Source organism: Cygnus atratus, chromosome 5, assembly GCF_013377495.2.
Source record: "Cygnus atratus isolate AKBS03 ecotype Queensland, Australia chromosome 5, CAtr_DNAZoo_HiC_assembly, whole genome shotgun sequence".
In the NCBI taxonomy this organism is placed as follows: Eukaryota; Metazoa; Chordata; class Aves; order Anseriformes; family Anatidae; genus Cygnus; species Cygnus atratus.
In genome coordinates this window covers 41,317,759-41,331,511 of record NC_066366.1, presented here as the reverse complement: position 1 = coordinate 41,331,511, position 13,753 = coordinate 41,317,759, and the positions used below count along the sequence as shown (strand labels likewise).

The 13,753-nt window shown below is 58.5% G+C and overlaps 1 protein-coding gene across 1 annotated transcript; it reads right to left on the bottom strand.

Moving 5' to 3' along the window:
• Positions 1-5,320: 5,320 nt before the first annotated feature.
• On the bottom strand, positions 5,321-7,345 carry VRTN (vertebrae development associated). Its single transcript, XM_035539887.1, has one exon. The coding sequence runs from the start codon at positions 7,343-7,345 to the stop codon at positions 5,321-5,323; it is 2,025 nt and encodes a 674-aa protein (XP_035395780.1).
• Positions 7,346-13,753: the final 6,408 nt, after the last annotated feature.

The following is a 13,753-nucleotide window of genomic DNA, read 5'->3' as shown; positions in this document are numbered from 1 at the left end:
CCGGCAGCCCTCGCGGGGAGCAGGGTGGTATTGGGGGCTTTTAGCCATGTGGGGACGGAGGAGAATTAGGTAGAGGACGGAGGGTTTCTGTTCAGGCTGCCTAGAGGAAAAGCTGGGAAAAAAATGAGCTCAAAGAGAGGCAGGAAAATGTGAACATTAGGAGTGACTAGCCAGGTCGTGCTTCTGATGGTGGAAAGAAGTGATGGGGTGCCTGGGAGAGGTGAGGGACATCCCCACCCGAGGAGCTGGATGCATGCGATGGGCACGGGGACCAGCCTCTCCCTACCCCCACGGTCCCACTTCTCATCCCCATGGCAGCGTCCCCAAACCTTGCCAGGTCTCGTCCCTAAAAGCTGCTCATCCCTGCACGCCCCTTTGTCTCCTTTAATTGGAGGCACACGGGGCAGGACTCGGCTAATTCCGAAAGACCAGCAGAATTAAAGAGTTTTCCGCTAATAGCCTGAATCTCTGACGATCTTGTAAAAGGGGGGAGGGAAGGGACTGAGCAAGCGCATCCCTAAGGGGGGCATTATGCAAATGGAGAAATTAGTTGGAAACAGCCTGAAGGGAAACATGTGGAAATTGAAATCCAAGGACCAGCATGGAGAATGCTGCTGAATAACTTATCGCAGACTCGCAGCGTCTGCTGCAGCCGCCGGAGCAGAAGGGAAGGAAGCAAAAAGCCTGGGAGCCACGGCAGTCGGGGGAGATGCAAGCTCCAGAAATGTGACTGAGCTAAGAAAATTAAAAAAAAAAAAAAAAAAGAAAAAAAAAAGAAAAAAAAAGAAAAAAAAAGAAACCCAGCCGGGCTGTGGAGGTGTGACTCCTCAACCCCTCCCTCCCATTCTCCCAGGTGGAAGGGACCCCCCTCCTCTGGGACCTGCAGCCCCACAGCAGAGCTCCATAGGTGTCCCGGCCCCACAGTGGGATCTCAGAAATTTTGGGCAAAAGAGGACAAATTGTGGCCTGGCAACGTTTCTAACCCAGAAAATAGAAGACTGGGCTGGGCAACCAGAGGTGCCCACCCCAGGGCAGTGATGGGTGGTGATGGGTCCCCCAGATTTCCTGGGGGCTGGCAAGAGAGGATTTGGGGTTCCCTGAGCTGGGGATGGGGGCTTGGTTAAATAGTGATGCCCTACAAGGATGTACACAGACACCTGCTCCCCGAGCCAGCACTGTCAGGGCAAAACCACCTCCACTGCCCCACCAAGACCCCTCTGGGGCTGGCAAGAAAAGAGCTACAGGGAACAACGAGCAGGGTCCGTCCTCCTCGCTTAATGTTTAATGCTCCTCACCAGTGTTTTCCCTTCACAACAATCTGGTGAGGAAATAGCTAATTATCCGAGACAGGGCACATTGTCTATTCCCGTAAAAAGAAAAAAAAAAAAAAAAAAAAAAAAGGCAAGCAAGAGCATGCATCAGTGCGTCCCTTGGGCAGCATCCCCTCCCCTCCGCTCCCCACAAACAGCCTGCAGCAGGGTGTGCGGGGAGGTACAGCCGGTGGCCGTGCCACCCCTCCGGGGCTGAGGGAAGGATTTTTGGGAGAGAAGCCAAGTAAGGGCCATCGCTGCAGCATCAGGCCGGAAAACTGAGTGCTCATTACCTCTCCTCTCCCTCCGCCATCTCAGGCAGCCTCACGTGCAGGAGGGCACCGTGAGGATGAGCTGTCTCACCCTGCACGCCTCCCTCCTCTGTGTCCCCCTGATCCCAAGGCATGGGGATGCTTGGGAATGGTTGGGGACCATCCTGCAGCACCCCAAAGCACCGGGATTTTTCCACCTCCTTCTGTCAGTAAACAAACACCTGCAAGCTTCAGCACCGGGCATCATCCCCTCCCCTCTCCCCAGTACCATCAGCACATCACTGCGTCTCCTGAGCCAGGTCCCCTGGTCCCCAAGGTCCCCCAGTGGAGGAAGGCTGGGGACAAGGGTGTGGAGGAAGGCAGGGAAGGAGAACTGACATGCAAAGAAATGTAATCTCTGCCAAAATGCCATCCGCGAAGTCATAAATCAAAGTCTGGGCGCAGACAGGGAACTCTTGACAGCACTGGACAAGAAAGATGGATTTTTTTTCCTTCTCAAAGTGTGTTTATATTTGAGTGTTTTCTCCAAAGCTCATGTGTTTTCCAGATGTTGATTACGCTAAACCAACCGGGCACATCAGCTCACTTGTTTTCTAGAAAAGGGCAGGGAATGCAGCATCTGGAAGTCAGCTAAGCAGCTGGTATGGCACCGTGTGGACAGCTGTCAGGCAGGGCTGGTCCAGACCAGCTAAGATGGCTGTAAATGGGTTATTAATATTTTAGAAGAAGTTCTATTGGGCTGGAGGATAAAATCCTTGAAGATCAGGATGAGGATTGATCTTCTCCCGTATTCTCATTAGCAAGTCAGCAGAGGAAGGAAGAGTGCATTGGTGACATTTGCTAATGAGACAAAATCAGGAGGATTTGGAAATACCAAGTACGAATAAGGAAACTGGGCAACCCTGATGACCAGAGCAGTGCCGCTGGGATGGGATCGGGCAGTGGGAAATGTACAGAGGGGCTTCCCCAGGGGACTGATCCAGGTGGTCCCTTTTTTCCCTCATCTTCTTTCCTCCCTTCCCCGCATAGATATTCTTGATGATTAATTGCATTTGTGTTTGCTGATCACGTTTGAATGGTGACACTGGCTCTTCTGTCCGCCTGCTGTGGATGTATCTCCACCCTGGTGGTCCTCGCACGGCTCAGAGCTGCTCGTGCCCTGTGAACTGTGGGCCCCTAAATCATCTCTGCTACAGGAAGGTAACAGGGACCACCAGGGCTCCCAGGTCCTTTTGTCAAGACATCACTTCCATCACAACGACCGTATCTGGCAAACTTCTTGTTCGAATGGCCCAGATGCCAACCGCATGCTGAGTTGCAAGACTGCAGACTGTTGGTCCCGTGGGAAGGACAGCCTCTGGACAGAGACCGCTGCCCGCCATAGGTGCAGCAGAGCTCCTGCACCGCACCGAGGAGCAGCGCCCAGCCCAGCCCAGCCCAGCCGAGGAACGAGCGGTCCCCCACGTAACCACCTGGTTTTCTTGCAGGGATGACATTCTGCCTCCACCGGCAGGCATCTGCCTTTGCTCCGTGCTGCCGCTGGGTGGGACGCTGCTCTCACCCTACCTGAGGACAGGAGGGACACAGCAGGGTGGCACCACGGTCCCTGTCCCCAGAGCACCCCTGCCACGTTCACGTCCTGCCCTGGTGCATGGCTGCCACCAGGGATGAGCCCCATCACCCCGACCCGGCCGGCACAGCGTGATGGACCTGGATGGATGTGAATTAGGTGTGTTAGCAGATGAGCAGAGCCCTAAATCACAGGCGGGTGGGGAGCTGCTCCGCACAGGCTTTACAGCCCCCAGCCTCCGCGTTTTAATCTCCTTTTACTGTTTTCATTTCCATCTCGGCTTGGGGTCAGTGCTTTTGAGCACCTGCCTGCTAGGGACCCCAGTGACACCTGAACTAAATCCCGCTCCGTGCCTGCAAAGGGAGAGATTTATCGGCAGCACAGGGCAGAGCTGCTGGGACTGCTTCAAATTCATCTCCTGCCATACAAGCACAGCACAACGGGTGTGAATCGAGCGCTGGGGGTTCCCCCCAAACAGACACTGCTCAGCCTCAAACTGCCCCTGTAAATAGCGAGCGCTCACCACCCATCACATCAGCAGCCCCACACCGTGTCTGATGGGCACCCTGCCCCTGGCCCCAGCCTGCCCCAGGCTCAGGGTCCCCTGGGAGGACCTGGGCTAGCACCAGCAGTCAGACAACCTACAGCTTCTGCTGCCACAGCTCAGCAGAGGGAGGGCCCAGCCCCAGCCCAGAGGTCTCATGCCTGCTTTCACAGTTGCTGCCGCCGTGGAAAGTGGGAAAGTGGCTATCTCCAGCCTCGGGCAGTTTGGAGACACAGATAATCACTCTGGAGTAATTACCAGCTTGGTCCCTTGGAGGAGTTCACTGGTGAGAAGTCTCTGGCAGCTAATTACTCCAATTACTTCCTGACACACAGAGCCCAGGCGCTCAGAGCTCCCTGCAGCAGCACCCAGCACCACTCAGCACCTCCCGGCTCCCACCGTAGGCCCCATGTCCCCTCCCCAGGACACCCCTAGCCCCAGATCCCCTCCCCTGGGACCACACACAGCAACCTGGCACCCACTCACCCCACAGAGCATTTTCTAGGGGTGGATCGATAGTGACAAGGTCCCGCTAGCACCACTAGCTAAGGGGTCGCCACCCAGTTCTGAAAAGCAAATGGAGAGGGAAAAGCCTTGCCCAGAAATCCCTCACCTAGGAGCGAGGAACCACACAGGACTGGGAGCAGAAGTCTTTATTGCTTTCAATTGTTACAAGTCAGGCGTACGCAGCCATGTTTGCTGTGAGGAGACAGCCACACTGCCTTGAGTGGCTCAGGGAGAGACTTTGGGCCCACAGGGTTTGGTCCCTGCCCCACCGCAGGCGGACACCTTCCTGCAGGCACCAGGGAAGAGACACAGAGAAGGCAGCTGCCAGCTCCGAGTGAAGGACTGTGTGAAAGAGGCCATTGCTACAAGACCAGGAAGGTCAGGGACGGCTTCTCCAGAGCCTTAAAAAAAACAAAAAAAAACAAAACAAAAAAAAAGGACAGCAGCTCCTGGTTTGGCAAGGGAACCTAATGCGTTCCCAGCACAGGCTACAATGGGGACACAAACCAAATCCATCCTCTACCAGCCTCTGGTTCCTCCAGGGAAGATCAGGGCAGCTAGGGACAGCTATTAAAAGCTCGAAAGCTAAAGTGGCATCAGTGCTGACCTGAGATTAAGCCTTCATCCTCCTTAACTGGGAGGAGCACAGATCAGAGATGTACACATATCCCCCCAAAAAACCACTGAGCACTCCCCAAGCCGCCCTCACCCACGGCTGGGGCTCGCTGAGGGGATGCCGGGCGCCTCCATGCTCAGTTCCGCACATCCCCATCACTCCTTCACACGTGCCCAGGGCAGACAGCCCTTCAAGTCCTCCACCCTCAGCATACGCTGGAGGCCTGACATGCCCTGTGACCCCTGCCCATCCCCTGAGCACAACTGAGGACGAAACCCCTCTGCCCCTCTCCTCCGGGGCAGCCAGAGCCTGCCTCCCACTCCTCCCATCTCCAGGAGCGGGCACCGTGCAGGCACTCCCATACCTGATTCAACCCCCCAGAAAAGAAAAATCAGAGACTAGGAACAAAACAAAACCGGAACAAAAAGTTAGGCCTGGGCCCTGGCCTGGACACCCCACCGGAGAGCCGCAGGGCACAGAGCAGCTGTGGCGAAGCAGCCCTCAGGCATCCACGAGGGTCAGCCCGTCGTGCAGGGCACGCTTCCACATGTAGTAGGTGGAGCGGGCCGTGAGGGGGAAGCGGGCGCTGAACTCCTTGTAGGTGGGGAAGGTCTTCGACTCGAAGCGCTGCTGCAGGAACAGCTTGGCTTGCGCCTTGAACTGGGCAGTGGCGATCACATCCATCACAAACATCCGGCTGTTGGCTCGCTCCGACACAGCGTAGCCCGAAATGGTGGCGTTGTACGGGGTGGCCGGCGCTGGCTTCTCTAGCTGCTTGCTCGCTACCTCCACGGGGAACTGGGGCTTGACACCCAGCTCGGCCCTCTGCGGCCCCAGGGCAGCAACCCGCTTCAACAGCCGCCTGGAGCTGGCCCAGGGCAGGCGCTGCCGCCTGAGCGCCCGCCCGCTGCCCTTCCAAAACCAGTAGGTTGTGGAGGAGAGCGCTGGGTAGCGCAGACGAAACTTGCTGAATGGCAGCTGCCACTGCTGGACCTGCCTCCGGGCCACGTCTCGCAGCTGCTTCCTCCAGCAGAGAGAGGGCTTGAGCTGCAGGAGACTCCTGGGCGCTGGCCGGTCTCCGTTCAGCCTCTTCCTAACAGGCAAGCTGCTTGGCTTCAGCTGGAGGAGTGGTTTTCCTATGGCTAGAGGTTTGGGGTTATCCAAGGGAGACTGAGGGGGCTTGAAGTTGGGGTTCTCCTTGATTGCTTTTCTTCGCCAGTTGTAGTAAGTGGACCTGGAGATGCCGGGGAAGCTGCGCTTGAAGCACCTGTAAGGCACCAGAGTGTTCATGGAGATGCATTTCTCCAGGTAGGATTTGGCTCCTCGCATGAAGATCCCTGCTTGGACTGGGTCTAGGGAAGGACTCGGGGGCCTAAAGCTTGCCTCTGAATTTGCCGGCTCATCCACAGCCTTTTTTGGGACATCCCTGTGAAGCTCCTGCAACCCATGGGCCTCAGCCAGAGCAGAGGCATCTCCGTTGACCACACTCTGCATCTCGTGCTTCCAGGCATAGTACGTGGACCGGGAGATTTCCGGAAACATCTGTCGGAAGTGCTGGAGGGGGACTACATTGCCCTCTTGGAAGCAGGACTGAAGGAAGTGTTTGGCTGCAAACCTGGCAGCTGCTTTCTGCCGGTGCTCGCGAGACTGGCGCTTCCAGCGGTAGAAGGTGCTCTTGGTGATGCTGTACCTGTCACGGAGGTTGGAGTACGTCAGCTGGGGGTCGCTGTTCAGCAGCTCGAGGGTCTTCATGGGCTGGACGGGAGGCTCTGGCGAGGGCATCGTGGGTTCCAGCTCCTCCAGACCGACCACGGCCACGAAGTACTGCGCTTTGAAGACCTGCCTGGAAAGCTGCTGCCCCGACCACATGATGTGGAGCGTGGAGGTCCGCGGGCCGCACTTCCTGGGCCGGATGAGGCGGTTGAAATATGGCCGGATCTTCAAGTTGCTCATGGGGTAGATGGAGTAGATGTTACACTGCAGCACTGAGGCAAGAGCGTAGACATGCCACATGTTGGCGAAGGTGCCAGGGAAACAGGTAGCTTTGATATCGGCATCAAAGATAGCCTCCAGGATAGCCATGGGGAGGCTGGTCATCTCCGGGGTCTCCTCGGTGCAGAGGGAGTAGCGGGCAGCCTGCAGCATCACCTTGGAGTCAATCATGCCGTTCAAGTAGTACTGCTTGTGCAGCAGCATCTCCACCACCGTACGCACCTGCAGCTCCAGGCTGAGGCTGGGGTTGCCCCAGAGCAGCACGCTGGCTGCCTCGAAGAGGCGGTTCCCCTCCCCTTTGCAAACCAGGGGCAGCATGTTACTTGGGGCATCCTCGGGATAGAGGCTCCTGGCTACTCGGTCAACTTCCAGCTCCTCTTGAAATTGCCTCCCGCAATAGCCGGGCAGGGAGAAGGATGACAGGGTCCTCTCTGCCTCCAGCGCGGCGCTGGTGAGACCCTCCAGACCAAAGCATTCGGTGGCCTCCTGGAGCTCCTGCAGCACAGACTGCACCAGCTGGTGCCGCTGGATCATCCTGAAGGGCAGCAAAAAGAAAGGAGCTGCATGAGATCAAGACAGTGCATGCTCCCGGCTGATGGGGGCCTGTTACCTCCAGCTCTTTCCAAAAGGTTAGGAAGGGGGAAGAGGGTGGAGGAAAGGCCACTGCTCTCCCCCCAACACACACACAAACACACTCCCAAGGACAAAGGAGGAAGCCTGGGTCCCCACAGGCAGACCTGGGACAGGGACATGGGCTCAGCTTGCTCTGCAGTGACCTCCTGTGGGCAGCACGCGTGGCACAGAGCCTCCGGAGATGTCTGGGTCAAACTAAGGAGCAACCACATGCATCCAGGTGGGAGATGAGGCCACCGTCAGCCCCTGCACACCTACCTTTGTGCCCAGCCTCACCCCTACCTCCAGCTCCCCCCCAGGTTGCTGCCCCACAGTGCATTTTACCTCCCCACCGCCAGCACATATAAAGAGCCTCAGGGGTGAAATGTTCGTCATCTCAGCAGGAACACACAGGTGACACAGCAACACTGTGCAGGAGCACGGGGGGACCAGCCTGAAAGGCACTCAGGCCGACAGAAGGGACAAGGAGCTGCTCCCTCCCTGCTGCTGCAGTCACCACAAAACCTGAGACAGGAGGAACGGCCGGAGCCGAGCCAAGCCACAGTTACTGGTGCCTGAGCTGACACTAGGTGTCACTTGCTGCTCAGCAGAGAAGCCCTGCCAGCCGGGGAGAAGGGGCGAAGAGTGCGGCCCCCAGAAGCCCTGCTAGGCAGGAGGCAACCCCAAAGCGCAGATGGAGAGAGAACTGGGTGGGTAGCTCAAGGGCTGCATGGAGCCCTTCTTCTCCACCTCAACCCATCCCAATCCTCTGTGTGCCAGCTCCCACTCAGAGGATCCAAGGGTCCAAACCCGCATCCCCTCCTTTGTCAGCGTTGGTCCTGACACCCGCATGGCTCTGCCCCAGCCACTCCAGGAGCACCCCCGTGATCCAGCTCCACCACCACATCCCCCTTCAGCACTGTTTCATCAGCAGCCAGCTCAGATCCCTCACCCCAGCAGCCCCGTCCTTCCCTCTCAAATCAGTTTGCACACAGAGCACAGCATTTCACTCAGAGCAGCCCAATCTGGTCGGTTTTCTCCACACGCAGAGCCCTGCTCATTCTGTGCCACCCCCTGCATACTGGGCATCACTTTGTCATCTCCTTCATTCCTATCCCAGCTGGAGACCCACCTTCTCACAAACACTTCGGAGGTATCATTACGCACTCACAGCTCTGCAGGGAGATGCCACGGAGAGAGGCAGCAGTCCTGAAGCAAAGCAGACGTCCTGCCTGACCCTTCCTGATTCTCCATCCTGTGCCCTGCTGCAGATAACGTTACCACTGCTCCAGTACCTACAACCCCCTGGCTATGACCAAACAGCAAACGGGACAAGGTGCCACGTATCACACCGCTGCATCCAGGCTGCTTCACCACGGGGAGCCCTGCGCTGCTGCCACTGCCCCTTGCCTTTAATCAGGTCGCCTGATCAGGTCCCCTGCCTGAGCTGAGCCCCTCCATCGCCCCCTACATGTTGAAGGCCAGAGCCTTCACGTACAGCTGCAGGGCATCAGCTATCAGAGACAACACAGGAGAAGGCACACAGCTGCAAAGGAAAGGGATAGATTTGTCCTCAGACCCTTCAACCAAGCAAGCACAGGGTTGTGTGCTGGGTCTGGCTGGGATGGAGTTAATTTTGTTCACAGCAGCCCCTGCAGGGCTGCATTTTACGTTTGTGACCAAAACAATGCTGATAACACACTGATGTTTTACCTATTGCTAAAGAGCATTTGCACAGCATCCAGACCTTCTGTTTCTCACTCTGCCCGCCCCCCCACCACCACCCAGTGAATAAACTTGGGATGCACAAGATGCTGGGAGGGGGCACAACCAGGCAGATGACCAAATTAACCAGAGCTATTCCATGCCATATAAGCAATAGACAGGTTGAGGAGGGGGTTTAGGAAGACCTTTAGCCATCTTTTGCTTGAAAACTGGCTGGGTATCAACATACCCATGGGAGGTGGTGAGTGATTGCTTCGCATCAGTTACTTTTGTTCTTCCTTCTTCCATCTCTCCTTTGCTCACTAAGTGATTTTTATCTCAAACCACAAGTTTCCTCACTTGTACCCCTCCCCTACCAGGGCTAACCCACAACAGATTGTCACTTTGGGTCAGGTCTGTACTTTTGCTGCCCTGGAGGCTCACGGAAGTTTATTCTGCAGAGCAGCATTTTCACTAAGCCAGCAGCGAACAGCGCATGGCGAGGAGCTGAAGCAGAGCTGCCCCTCCACACAGCCAGGCAGGGAGAGCCCCAGCACAGCCCAAGCCCTCATCCTCCATGGCCACATCCCCTGCAGCCACCGGGAGAGCAGGGAGAGGAAGAGGCGAAAAGCTTTTCCCCTGGAGGGGGCGAGGAGCCGGGACAAGCTAGGGAGCACCAGGAACACGCCTGGTCTTTATGGCCTGGTGGGCATTTCCCACCCCCTTACGGCTTGGAGGGGGGAACAGAAGGAGGTGGAGGCACAGATTTTAATCCTTTTCTTAAGGAATAACCCACAGCCTCAATGTCACTGCCAGCTCCTGCCACCCAGAGCTGGAGCAACAGAACCTTGCAGGCAAGCCTAAGGCAAAAGCCACGGCTCCAGCATAGCAGATAAACTCCCGGGAGATTGCATGGAGGGGGGCCGGGCAAGCCAGAAGCAAAGGACATCAGCCACTGCTGAGCTGCGGGCTTGGGCTCATCGGCAGAGCGAGCCCAGCAGCTCCTGACACAGAGGAGCTGCTGCAGAGTGAGGGTTTTTTCCCCCTGCTCCCCCAGCACAGCCATCTGAACGTGACGGACAAATGTTCCCCAACCCGCCACAGCCCCGAGAAGCAACCGAGTGAGCTTTTCGGCGCTGATAAAGGAGGTTTTAGCTAACCCGGCCGCTTTTGCATTGTAACAGATAAGCGAGTACTTGCAGATCACGTTCTCTCACCTAAACTGATGGGCTGGTGGCATCCAGTAGTGCAAGTTCCCCGAGCCAGCCCTGAAAACGCTCCCACCAGTGGCAATCCGGGAGCCCTCAGCCCCTGCTGCTGAGCACCAGCACCTCGCAGGTCTGCTGGGACCCCCAGCTGGGTGGGACAGCTCAGCTCGCTCCTGAGCCCAGCTGCGGGCAGCAAGGGCTTTCACCTGAGGGGTTTTTCAGCTGAACCACCGCAGCGGCACAAGAGAAGCACAAAAACCTCAAGGGGCTGGCTAGGTGAGAAATATCATCCCCTGGGGCTCCCGCAGTCGAGGGAAGCCCGCTCCCACCAGCCATCACCCCCACTTCTCCCCGACTTTGCTTTAGAAAGGAAAATAAATAAATCTCCGACGGGCACTAACCCAGGCCAACGCATCCCAGCGACACCTGGCTGCGGCTCCCCGGGGATGGGGAACTTACCTCCGGAGCCCAAGCGGCACCTGACAACGGCCCCGCTCCCCGAGCGGACCCACGGGCACCTCCGTGGCCGCCCGGGGCTCCCCGAGCGGAGGAGGAGGAGGAGGAGAGCCCCGCTCCCACGGGGACCGCGCTGTCGCCCGGGGGACAAAGGGACGCGCAGCCCCGGGGCACGGGGAGGACGCCGGTGCCCGGGCAGCCGCTGGGGAAGGAGGGGACGGAGGAAGGAGAGGAAGGAGGGGAAGCAGCAGCAGCAGCCGCCGCCGTCGGGGCGGCCCCGGCCGCACTCACCTGGCCCCGCGGGTCGGGCCGGGCCGGGCCGGGTCGCGCCCCGCCCGTCGCTGCGCACCTTTAAGGGCGGCGGCAGGAAGCGGCGCGGAGCCGCCGCCGCCGCGGCCCCGGTGGCAGCCCCGCGGTGGACCCTCGGGAGCAGCGCGGGGCCGGGCCGAGCCGGGCCGGGCCGAGCCGAGCCGGGCCGGGCCGCCCCTCCCCTCGCTCCCCCTCCCCTCCCCCGGCAGGAAGCGGGCCATCCCCGCCGCCCCGGCCCAGATGAAAGCGGAGCGGGCCGGGGGTCACTTCCAAAGCTAAAGTGATAATGGCCATTGTCCCGCCGCCAGCGCGCTTAAAGGGCCCGCGGCGCCCGGCCCCACGGCCCCAGGGCCCCCGCAGGGCCGCAGCTCCCCCGCCACCCCGCGGCAGGGCGGCCTCGGGGAGCGGGGTGTCAGCCCGGCCCTTCGCCCCCCGCGGGACGGAGGTGGCCCCGCGCTGCTGTGTGGGTGCCGGGTCCGGAGCGGGCAGCGCTATGGTGGTGGGGCTGGCGCAGCCACAGTGCGTGTGTCTGACCCGGCTGCTGGGCCCAGCGGGATGGCGAAGGCTCCCAGACCTTCTCATATGGGCACAAACAACGGCTGTCTTCTCCCTGCCCTCGCCTCCCAGCCACGCTCGTGCCACCCGCAGGCCCGTGCCCCCGCAGCCCCTCTCCGGCCCCCCGGAGCAGCCTTCCTGCCCGCTATCTCTGCCCCGCTGCCTGATCTCCGGCCCCGCGTCCCCCTCCTTAACTCCCGCACACACAATGGGTTCATCGGGGCGTCACGTGAGGCTGTGCAAACAGCACGCGCGCCAGGCACATCGCTTCGCCATCGCTAAGCCACCAAAACCAGCTCCACCCTACGTCCTCCGCACAAGCCCAGAGCTTCCTTCGGGCCTTTCCTCTTGCCAAGCTCTCCCCACCTAACCCCGTCCCTGTCCCAAAGCCCCTGCTGAGCTCCAGGGCCTCCTGCCACCCACTGAACCCCACACTCCTGCACCTCTGGCTCTCCTGCGTGGCTTCTCCTGGCCACCACCCTGGGGCTGGCCAGTGGGGAACGATCCTCACAAAGACTCAGCCCCTGGCTGTAGCCACCAGGGGGTTCCAGTCCCAGCTGGGTGGGTTGGCCGTTGGCTTTAAGTTTCACCACCTATCCAGCCTTAGCACTGCTTCTCTCACCTCCCAGGAACACAGTTTGACAGGAGGAGCGAGCTCCCTGGAAGCTGTGGACTGGCCCTACTCTCACCCCTTGCAAGTCTTCCCGGCCCCAGCTAAGGGCCATCACCCAAGCTGACCGAAACCTGGGCCCCATTGCTCCCTGAGATCTCTTGTACTACACACACACAGACAAGTCGCACTGCAAGGAAGAGAGACCTAAACCATCCCCTGGTGAGCTTTTTCCCCCACTCAGGCAATCTTTGTATCTCCCCCGCCAGTTCCACTCTCGCTATCAAACTGGCCAGCCCTGGACGTGCTCCCCGGGCGGCTGGCGTTCGCAGCCACAGCTGCTGCCTCCCCTTCTCATCCTTCATCCTTTTAACTTCTTTGGTTGCAAATGCAAAGCAGTGCTCACAGGGCAGTGAGACACTGGTAAATGCCAGAGTCAGCAGGGTCAGTGATTAACATAGGAGCTGGAAAACACACAAAGAGACAGCCTGGGCAGTTCTGTTATGCAGATCACTGCACACACGGGCTTCCAGCATATAAACAAGTAGTTAGCATTTTTCTGTTCCTTGGAGGAGTTCAGTGGGGGACCAGCCCGCTTCCTGCTTTGGTGCTGGATGCTTCAGCACGGCAGCGGGTTGTGGAGACCTTTGCAGTTAAGCTTGGCTTGCCAGAAGCTTCTCTGCCTGTTGTGCTTTAATCTGCTTGCTGCAGTCCGTCCTTTCAGAGCAAAGGTGCGCAGATATCCAGCCACATGTGGGCCGTGGTGCTGGGGGGCACAGATGTCCAGCAGCACTGGAAGGCAGGTTTTGCTGCTCCAAGTTTGGGCACAGTCTTCTCCCAGGCCAAGAGCAACCTCCCTGTTCAGTAGGTACAATTCTCGTTGGTTTGAACCTGATGAGGAGGGTGTCCCAAGGACATGGTGCTGGGTTCCTGTGCAGTGGTGCCACACGTGGGGACGATATTCAAACACTCAGTTATCCTCCCATCAGGAAAGCTCCCCAAACCCACCTCCACTCCCACCCAGAGGACATCCGGGAGTGGAGGGAGTCAGAGCTTCCTATCCACTGTCCATGGCTGGACCAGAGGAGACCATCCAGATAGGATGGGAAATGTCTGAAATAATGCCATTTGGAGCAGGTCAGACTGTGGACTCATTGCCAAAACCAGCTCTGGAACTGGAACAGGTTGACCTAAACAGACTAAATTGACATGTCCATCCCTTCAAAACCATTGCTGCTGCCCTGGCTTCTGTTTTTCCCATCTTTTTCCCTCCAGAGCACCGCAGAGTCAGAATCTGAGTGCTGTCATCCCTCTGGGAAGTCGGGGAAGCTGGAACTGCTGAGGGGCTGGCAGAACTGAAAGCATGAAGGGCTTCCAGGAGGGTCCCAAGTGTCTGCTGTCTTGGCTGGGTTTCTCCCCTAGCATCGCTCCATGAAGAAATTCTAATGAGCAGAGCTTGCAGACTGAGATGGCAACAGAAGTAGGGTC

Excerpts from the sequence above, each read along its gene's own strand:
- VRTN (XM_035539887.1), bottom strand. The coding sequence starts at position 7,345 with ATGATCCAGCGGCACCAGCTGGTGCAGTCTGTGCTGCAGGAGCTCCAG.